The 9,950-nt window shown below is 50.4% G+C and overlaps 1 protein-coding gene across 2 annotated transcripts in view; it reads left to right on the forward strand.

Annotated features, from left to right (window-relative positions):
- Positions 1–9,950, forward strand: part of TECR (trans-2,3-enoyl-CoA reductase) — a 38,469-nt gene that overhangs the window by 9,429 nt on the left and 19,090 nt on the right. The window contains exon 1 of one of the 2 annotated variants that reach the window (XM_032169952.2): positions 5,469–5,587. The exons of the other annotated variant lie outside the window; for it this stretch is intronic. Within the exon in view, the coding sequence (XP_032025843.1) occupies positions 5,498–5,587 (90 nt within the window). The 5' untranslated portion in view covers positions 5,469–5,497. Of the gene's footprint in view, positions 1–5,468; positions 5,588–9,950 lie in introns of those variants that run through there. 2 annotated transcript variants of the gene reach the window in all.

Below are 9,950 nucleotides of genomic sequence, written 5' to 3' on the forward strand. Positions count from 1 at the left end.
AGGCAGAGTCTTGCTCTGTCGCCTAGACTGGAGTGCAGTGGTGCAATCTTGGCTCTCTGCAACCTCCCCCTCTGGGGTTCAAGCATTCTCCTGCCTCAGCCTCCTGAGTAGCTGGGATTACTGCCGCCCACCACCATACCCCACTAATTTTTGTATTTTTAGTATAGACAGGGTTTCACTGTGTTGGCCAGGCTGGTCTTGAACTCCTGACCACAAGTGATTACCTGCTTTGGCCTCCCAAAGTGTGGGGATTACAGGCATGAGCCACCATGCCTGGCTATAATTTTTTTTTTTTTTTTTTTTGAGACGGAGTCTTGCTCTGTCGCCCAGGCTGGAGTGCAGTGGCACAATCTCGGCTCACTGCAAGCTCGGCCTCCTGGGTTCACACCATTCTCCTGCCTCAGCCTCTCCGAGTAGCTGGGAGTACAGGCGCCCGCCACCACGCCCGGCTAATTTTTTGTATTTTTTAGTAGAGATGGGGTTTCACTGTGGTCTCGATCTCCTGACCTCGTGATCCGCCCGCCTCGGCCTCCCAAAGTGCTGGGATTACAAGCGTGAGCCACCGCGCCCGGCCTGCCTGGCCATAATTTTTGTATTTTTAGTAGAGGCAAGGTTTCACCATGTTGGCCAGGATGGCCTCGAACTCTTGATCTTAAGTGATCTGCCCGCCTCGGCCTCCCAAGTAGCTGGGACTGCAGGTGTGTACCACTATGTCTGGCTGCTTGTTTTTGTTTGTTTGTTTGTTTGTTTGAGTTGGAGTTTTGCTCTTGCCCAGGCTGGAGTGCAGTAGAGTGATCTCGATTCACTGCAACTTCAGCCTTCCGGTTTCAAGCCATTCTTTTGCCTCAGGCTCCCGAGTGACTGGGACTACAGGCCACACGCAGCTAATTTTGGTATTTTTAGTAGAGACAGGGTTTCACCATGTGGGCCAGGCTGATCTCGAACTCCTGAGCTCAAGTGATCTGCCCACCTCGGCCTCCCGAAGTGCTGGGATTACAGGTGTGAACCACTGTTCCCGGCCAGTGCCTGGCTAATTTTTAAAGGATTTTTCTTGGTAGAGACACAGTCTCACCATGTTGCCCAGGCTGTTCTTGAACTCCTTGGCTCAAGTGATCTCCTGCCTCAGCCTCCCAAAGCTCTGGGATTCTAGGTGTATGCCACCGTGCCTGGCTGGCAACCGGCTTCTTCTGGCCTCTTGGCCACAAGCCCTGGGTCCATCCTGCCAGTGGCTGTCCTGTTCCCCATCATCTCAACCCTCCTGGCACAGTGGCCCTCCTGAGATGGAAGCTGCCAAGACAACACTGGGGCCTTCCCCTCACCACACAGGTTGTGGGCAGGTCCTGCTGGTCCAGGCCTTTTCCCGTCATGGGGCCCTGCCTCTGTTTTCCAGTCCATCACTTATTCATTAGTTCATTTGTTCCAACATGTTTTTTCCCTCTTATCAATGCTAAGAATCCTAGGATGAACAAACCACATTCTCTGCCCTCAAGATCTTTTCATTTAAGCCAAGGCCTGAAGGTCGAGGTCTTTGGGGCCAGGGAGGAGAATGGTGTTCTAGGCAGAGGGAACCAAGTGATGTGTGCAGAGGCATGGAGCCCAGAGTTTGCAGATGTCCTACGCTGAGGGATGAGGCTGACAGGGCACGGCTTTGTAGCTACCCAGAGAGACCTGTGGACTTCTTTTCTTTTTTTTTTTTTTTGAGGTGGAGTTTCACTCTTGTCACCAAGGCTGGAGTGCAATGGCATAATCTTGGGTCACTGCAACTTCCGCCTCCTGGGTTCAAGCGATTCTCCTGCCTCAGCCTCCCGATTAGCTGAGATTACCAGTTAACGCGCCACCATGCCTGGCTTATTTTTTGTATGTGTAGTAGAGACCGGGTTTCACATGTTGGCCAGGCTGGTTTCGAACTCCTGACCTCAAGTGATCCACCCACCTCAGCCTTCCAAAGTGCTGGGATTACAGGCGCGAGCCACTGTGCCCTGCCTCATTTTGATGGCAATGAAAGTCCCTTTTCTGTTTTATTCAATTACCTATGAATTATTGTTTTTAGTAGAGATGGGGTCTTGTTATATTGCCCAGGCTGGTCTCCGACTCTTGGGCTCAAGTGATCCTCCTGCCTTGACCTCCCAAAGTGCAGGGATTACAGGTGTGAGACACCATGCCTGACCACATTCTACTGATTTTACCTAAAAGATTCCCTATTGGAGGGCAGTTCATTTTTAAGTCCTCAGGGGGCCCTCATGCCATAGTGTTTTTTTTTTTTTTTTCTGAGATGGAGTTTCGCTTTTGTGGCCCAGTCTGGAGTGCAGTGGTGCAATCTTGGCTCACTACAACCTCTGCCTCCCGGGTTCAATCGATTCTCCTGCCTCAGCCTCCCGAGTAGCTGGGATTACAGGCGTCCACCACCACTCCCGGCTAATTTTTTTATTTTTAGTAGAAACGGTGTTTCGCTATATTGGCTAGGGTGGTCTCGAACTCCTGACCTCAGGTGATCCACCCGCTTTGGCCTCCCAAAGTGTTGGGATTACAGGTGTTGAGGCACTGCACCTGCCCACCATGGTGTTTGTAATAAAAATGCACAGAGCACTTGTTCCTTATTCTGAGAAGTGTACCGTGGATTGTGTGTGGGGCTTACTGGGAGCAGAGCGACTCACCCCAGTTACATGGTTAGCTGGATGTGGGTCATGAGTGTTTCCCAGCCCTGCAAGGTGTAAAGGCCCTGTCTGTGGCCCTGTAGCTGTGTCACACTGACAGGCTGGCATGGCCCTGCCTCTGTCCCTGCTCAAACCAGGCTCTTATGTAAGCAGAGCCCACCAGCCATTCACAGACTGCCTGAGAGAATGCAGGGCTTTGTGCGGTCTCCTGGGTCCTTCCAAATTCTTTTTTTTTTTTTTCCATTTGAAAGTGAACAGGGATCACTGGCCAGAGCGTGGGATCTGGGCTTGTCCTTACGGTGAGGTGCCAAGTTGGGGGTGAGGGTGGGAAGTTAACACAAGCCCTGGAGCTTCAGGAACCGTCTGGAAACAGGCTGAAGTCAAGGAGCTGAGCCTCCAGGCTCCTTGTGGGGAGAAGCTGTTCCCCCGACACCTGAAGTGTTTAACTCAGGAGGTGGGCAGATGGGTGGAGCTGCTGAATGAATGTTTCTCAGGAGCTGGATGGGGTTGGAGGATTGCAGAGGGTGGGCTGGGGGTGTGTGTGCAGATACTGGAATTCCTGAGGAGACATGTATAGTTGGAAACAGTGTATTGCCTGTATACTACTTGTTTCAGAGAATAGTTTTTTTTTTTGTTTTTTTTTTTAAATTTAGACAGAGTCTCCCTTTGTTGCCCAGGCTGGAGTGCAATGGTGTGATCGCAGCTCATTGCAACCTCTGCCTCCCAGGTTCAAGTAATTCTCCTGCCTCAGTCTCCTGAGTAGCTAGGATTACAGTCATGCACCACACCACACCTGGCTAATTTTTGTATTTTTAGTAAAGACGGGTTCACCATATTGGCCAGGCAGGTCTCGAACTCCTGACCTCAAATGATCCTCCCGCCTCAGCCTCCCAAAGTGCTAGGATTACAGGCGTGAGCCAATGCCCCAGGCCCAGAGAATAGTTTAAGAAAATCTCCCAGCCAGGGGTGGGGGATCCACAGAGGACAGAGCTGGAGAATCCCTATCCAAATACTGGTCTGAATGTGACAAAATACCTCCGAGAAGCCTCTGCCCCTGACTCACCCAGGCCATACTTATCACCTTGTCACCTTTCATGTTTGAGTTCTCCACACAGCACTTGGCACCTTCTGATAAGGCATGTTTGTGTAAGTCCCTGGCTCTCCCCTGTAACCCCTGGCCCTGGGGAGGGTCTCTGGATACTTGTGGAACGAGTATGTGTATGTTTGGTAGAGGCCACTGTCTTACGGAGCACACAGGATAGGCTCAGGCGTTCAGCCGCATAATTGATGCCTGCCCTCAAAAGTCACTGTAACTGATGAGGACGAGGATGCTTGCATGATCTTGGGGTGTGCGGCCATTCTGTGGGACTGGCAGGTCTGGCTTTGAGTGCGGGTCCTGAGCTTATGGCATATCCTTGATGACAGTAGTGGAGGGTTCTGCTCTTCCATGAACCGGGCTCATCTTTTGCTGCTGTGGTGTTTGGCCACTCTTTTTTTTTCTTTTTCTGAGACAGGGTCTTGCTCTGTCGCCCATGCTGGAGTGCAGTGGCATGATCACGGCTCCCTGCAACTCCGACTCCTGGGTTCAAGGGATTCTTGTGCCCCAGCCTCCCAAGTAGCTGAGACCACAGGTGCATGCCACCATGCCCGGCTAATTTAAAATTTTTCTGTAGAGACAGGGTCTTGCTATGTTGCCCAGGCTGGTCTTGAACTCATGGGCTCCAATGATCCTCCTGCCTCTGTTTCCCAAAGTGCTGGGATTACAGACAAGAGCCACCACGCCCAGCAGGCGGCTTCTTTTGAACCATTGACACCTCAGAATCTAGGAACTACGGTGTCCTTTTCACTCCTTCCCTCCTCTATTACCTCCCTGGTCCAAGCACCTGAGTCTCTTCCCTGGGTTGTTTCCAAGCCTCTCACTGCTGTCTCTGAAGCCACATTTGCTCCCTTACTGTTCCTCTGTCCCCAGCAGAGAGATTGTTCTTCAAGAAACCAAAGCAGCCTGTGGCACTCCAGCGATTCCTCATTGCTCAGGGGTAAAACCTAAAGCACTTGTCTTGGCTCCGCTCCATCCTGCTGCTTAGCTGCTCCCCCTAAAATTTACTCTCTTCCAGCCTCCGGGTGTCACCTGCTTCCCCAAAACTCTGTGCTACCCCAGGGCCTTTGCATTCCCCGCCAGGGAGCCTCATGCTGGCCCTCTGCTGAAATCCCATTTCCTCAGCAGGGCCTTCCCGGGCATACCCACTGTGGCCCTCTTGGCCCTCTGCCCCACTGTCTGCTCTCCACAGCGCCTGGTACATGGTGACCCTGTATTATGTAATAGGTGCTTTGTTCATGTCCTCTTGAGCACCAGCAAGCCTGGGGGTTGGTGGGGATGGCTTCTCTCAGTCGTGCGCACTGTCATATCCCGGCCCCGGATCGCTGCCCGCACGCTCTTGTCACACGTAGACCCGCCTGACTGCCCTTCATCACCGAGCCCAGCAGCTGACACAGGCAGGCCCGGTGCAGCAAGGGGCACAGTCCGTGTTGGTTGTGTGCGTGGTGACTGCAAACTGCACAGTTAGCAGAAAAGGTTTTTGGGAGTGACAGATACCCCTGCACATGGTTGAGCCCTTTGTAGGTCTCCGTGTGACAAGTACATCCCTGCTGTGCTTGGGAAAGGGCTGCCGCTTGGAAAAGGGCTGTGTGGGTTCTGTGGCTTCTTCCTGCTGTCCCCGAGGAGCATCGGAAATGGGTCACCACGCAGCAGGTAACTGCAGCCTCCCTCAGGCAGAGCTGAGTGGCTCAGTATTCCATCCAAGGCTTGATCAGAGCTCCTCTGGGCCACATAGAGCCCCCAGGACATGGCTGGACTAGGAGTTGGGACCCTGATCTCCTTTCTTGGCCGGGTCACGCCTGCCATACCACTGACTCTTGGGGGACCTGCCTGGAAGGTGAGGAAGTGATCCACGCTAGCTCGTCCCTGGGGACCGAGTCCTGCTGCACCTGGGGTGGTCACAAATCTGCTTTCAGAAAAATCATGGGGGCGGGGCTAGGGGGCTACTCAGCTGGGAAATCATTGCAGACATTTCCGATCATAGATCACTGAAAGTTTTTGGGCATCTAACTCAGAAGGAATTCTAGATTTGGGATTTTTTTTTTTTTTTTTGCTCTAAGAAAACTCCACCCTAGGCCAGGTGCAGTGGCTCACACCTGTAATTTCAGCACTTTGGAAGGCCGAGGTGGGCGGATCACTTGAGGTCAGGAGTTCAAGACCAGCCTGGTCAACATGCTGAAACCCCTCTTCTACTAAAAATACAAAAATTAGCCAGGTGCAGTGGCACGTGTCTGTAGTCCTGGCTACTTGGGAGGCTGAGGCAGGAGAATTGCTTGAACCTGGGAGGCAGAGGTTGTAGTGAGCAACCTCCTGCAGAAATTTTCTTTTTATTTATTTATTTATTACAGAAACAGGGCTCTCACTATCTTGGCCTGGCTGCATGCACTACCATGTCTAGCCTGGATTTTTCTTTCTATGCTTAGAACCTTTGGTCACTGAAATATTTCTTAAACATTAAGTTTCTTTTCTATTTTCTTTTTTTTAAGACGGAGTCTTGCTCTGTTGCCCTGGCTGGAGTGCAGTGTCGCGATCTTGGCTTGCTGCAACCTCCACCTCTGAGAGCGGGTTCAAGCCATTCTCCCACCTTAGCCTCCCAGGTAGTAGCTGGTGCACGCCACTATGCCCAGCTAAGTTTAGTATTTTTAGTAGAAACAGGGTTTCACTATGTTGGCCAGGCTGGTCTCAAACTCCTGACCTCAAGTGATCTGCCCACCTTGGCCTCCCAAAGTGCTGGGATTACAGGCATGAGCCACTGCATCCAGCCTAAAAATTAAATTTCAGTTTGATCAATATGATAGGGTAATCAGTGCTAACTTTCAGTCATAAACATGTATTAGAATAAGATCCTATGAGGAGGGGAACAGAAACCAACTTCAAAGCAAAATGAGAGCAAATGTTAAAGAGCTTATTCATAGCCTCTTATTTTTTTTTAAAGGGATAATGGTAGGTTTCAAATTACTAAAGCATTTAGACTCTAGATAGATTTAACAGAGCCCTGTAAATGTTTATGTAAAATTTTTAATACCGACAGTAGGCCAGAAATGACATCTTTTGCAACTCTTAAAGCTTAGGTAAAAAATACTAGATGTCACCTTAAAAATGTTGGGGGTGTGTATAACATTTGCAAAATTATTTTAGGAGCAAAAAGTTTGCAGAGCACTGAGTTTGCACACTCAGATATTTCTGTCTGATTCAGGGTGGAGGGTGGTGGCAGCTGGTGCTTCTCAATGAACTGGATCTCTCCATGTGGATTTGATTTTATTTATTTATTTATTTATTTATTTATTTTGAGACAGAGTCTCGCTCTTTTCGCCCAGGCTGGAGTGCAGTGGCGTGATCTCGACTCACTGCAAGCTCTGCCTCCTGGGTTCACGCCATTCTCCTGCCTCAGCCTCCCGAGTAGCTGGGACTACAGGCGCCCGCCACCACGCCCGGCTAATTTTTTGTATTTTTAGTAGAGACTGGATTTCACCGTGTTAGCCAGGATGGTCTCGATCTCCTGACCTCGTGATCCACCTGCCTCGGCCTCCCAAAGTGCTGGGATTACAAGTGTGAGCCACCGTACCTGGCCTATTTTGTTTTGTTTTATGGTTGTTTTTTTTTTGAGACGGAGTCTCGCTCATGGCCCGGCTCACTGCAACCCCCCTCCGGTTCACATTCTCTGCCTCACCTCTCGATACTGGACTACAGGCCCCGGACTTCAGTGGCGCGATCTCGGCTGACTGCAAGCTCCGCCTCCCAGGTTCATGCCATTCTCCTGCCTCAGCCTCTCCGAGTAGCTGAGACTACAGGCGCCCGCCACCACGCCTGGCTAATTTTTTTGTATTTTTAGTAGAGACGGGGTTTCACTGTGGTCTCGATCTCCTGACCTCGTGATCCGCCCGCCTCGGCCTCCCAAAGTGCTGGGATTACAAGCGTGAGCCACCGCGCCCGGCCTTGTTTTATGTTTTTTGAGACAGAGTCACAGTCTGTTGCCCAGGCTGGAGTGCAGTGGCATGAACTCTGCTCACTGCAACCTCTGCCTGCCAAGTTCAAGTGATTCTCGTGCCTCAGTCTCTGGAGTAGCTGGGACTACAGGCGTGTGCCACCACACTCGGCTAATTTTCTGTATTTTCAGTTGAGATGAGTTTTCACCATGTTAGCTAGGATGGTCTCAAACTCCTGACCTCTGGTAATCCACCTGCTTTGGCCTCCCAAATGGGATTACAGGTGTGAGCCACTGTGCCTGGCCTAATTTTTTTTTTTTTTTTTTTTTTTGAGTCAGGGTCTCATTCTGTCACCCAGGTTGGATTGCAATGGTGCTATTATAGTTCACTGCAGCTTGGGCCTCCTGGGCTTAAGTGATACTCCTGCCTTAGCCTCCTGAGTATGCTGGGACTACAGGTGCATACCACCTACAGCCGGCTCTTTTTTTTTTTTTTTTTTTGGTAGAAATGGGGTCTTGCGATGTTGCCCAGGTTGGTCTTGGGTCTTGGGTCTTGGACTCTGGGCCTCGAGGGATCCTCCTGCCTTGGCCTCCCAACCATGTGGATGTTTAATGGGCATATGGGCATTTCTTTTTTTTTTTTTTTGAGACGGAGTCTCGCTCTGTCACCCAGGCTGGAGTGTAGTGGCGTGATCTCGGTTCACTGCAACCTCTGCCTCCTGGGTTCAAGTGATTCTTCTGCCTCAGCCTCCCAAGTAGCTGGGACTACAGGTGCCTGTCAATACGCCCGGCTAATTTTTTGTATTTTTAGTAGAGATGAGGTTTCACTGTGTTAGCCAGGATGGGCTCGATCTCCTGACCTCATGATCCACCCCCTCTTGGCCTCCCAAAGTGCTGGGATTACCAGTGTGAGCCACCATGCCTGGCCCTAATGGGCATTTCAAACTTTACATGTCCAAAATGGAGCTTCTGATTTTTCCCCTTGAACCTGCATTTCCCCACCCCGTTGGTGGCAGTTCCGGCCTGTTTGTTACCCAGGCCCTAAGCTGTTTGACTCTGCTCTTTCTCTCATGCCTCATGTACAAATGTCAGCACATCCCTTAGCTCAGCATTCTAGAATTTAACCACTTCTCATCAGCCTCACTGCTGTTACCAGGCCTAAGCCAGGGGTTGGCAAACTTAATCCAGCTAGTAAAGATCTTAGGCTTTGCCTAAAGGTCTCCGTAGCACAACTCGTCTCTGTCGTCTCTTTTTTTTCTTTTAGAAACGGAGTTTTGCACTGTCGCCCAGGCTGGAGTGCAGTGGTGCGATCTCGGCTCACTACACCCTCTGCTTCCCGGGTTCAAGCAATTCTCCTGTCTCAGCCTCCTAAGTAGCTGGGATTACAGGCACGTATCACCACGTCTGGCTAATTTTTGTATTTTGGTAGAGACGGGTTCACCATGTTGGCCAGGCTGGTCTCGAACTCCTGATTTCAAGTGATCTGCTCACCTTGGCCTCCCAAAGTGCTGGGATTACAGGCGTGAGCCACCACATCCAATCATCTCAGACGTCTTAGCGGCAGTGATGCTACTACAGTGGCAGCCACAGACATCATCCAGTGAGCATGGCGTGTTCAATACAACTCTGTTTATGGACACTGAAATTTGAATTTAATTTTCACATATCATGAAATAGGTTTCTTTGATTTTCTTTTTTCCATCCGCTTAAAAATGTAAAAACCTCATGTATTTTTTAAAAGATAAAAGTTAAAGCCGTTTTTAGTTGGTTCAAAAGCCGACAGTAGACCAGAGTCGCCCTATTGGCTGTAATTTGCTGACCCCTTTGTCTAAGCCATCATTACCTTCACAGAATTATTTCCACAACCTTTAATTGGACTTTTTTTTTTTTTTTGAGATGGAGTCTCACTCTGTCGCCAGGCTGGGGTGCAGTGATGCGATCTCGGCTCACTGCAACCTCTGCCTCCCGGGTTCAAGCAGTTCTCCTGCCTCAGCCTCCCAAGTAGCTGGGACTACAGGCGTGTGCCACCACGCCCAGCTAACTTTTATATTTTTCATAGAGATGGGGTTTCACCATATTGGCCAGGGTTTCACCATATTGACCAGGCTGGTCTTGAACTCCTGACCTTGTGATCTGCCCTCCTCGGCCCCCTAACCCGGCTAAGTTTTTAAAAGTTTTTGTAGAGATAAGGGTCTTGCTATGTTGCCCAGCCTGGCCTCAAACTCTTGGGCTCAGGCGATCCTCCTGCCCTGGCCTCCCGAAGTGCTGGGATTAC

This window comes from Hylobates moloch, unplaced genomic scaffold (assembly GCF_009828535.3).
Source record: "Hylobates moloch isolate HMO894 unplaced genomic scaffold, HMol_V3 SCAFFOLD_12, whole genome shotgun sequence".
NCBI lineage: Eukaryota > Metazoa > Chordata > Mammalia > Primates > Hylobatidae > Hylobates > Hylobates moloch.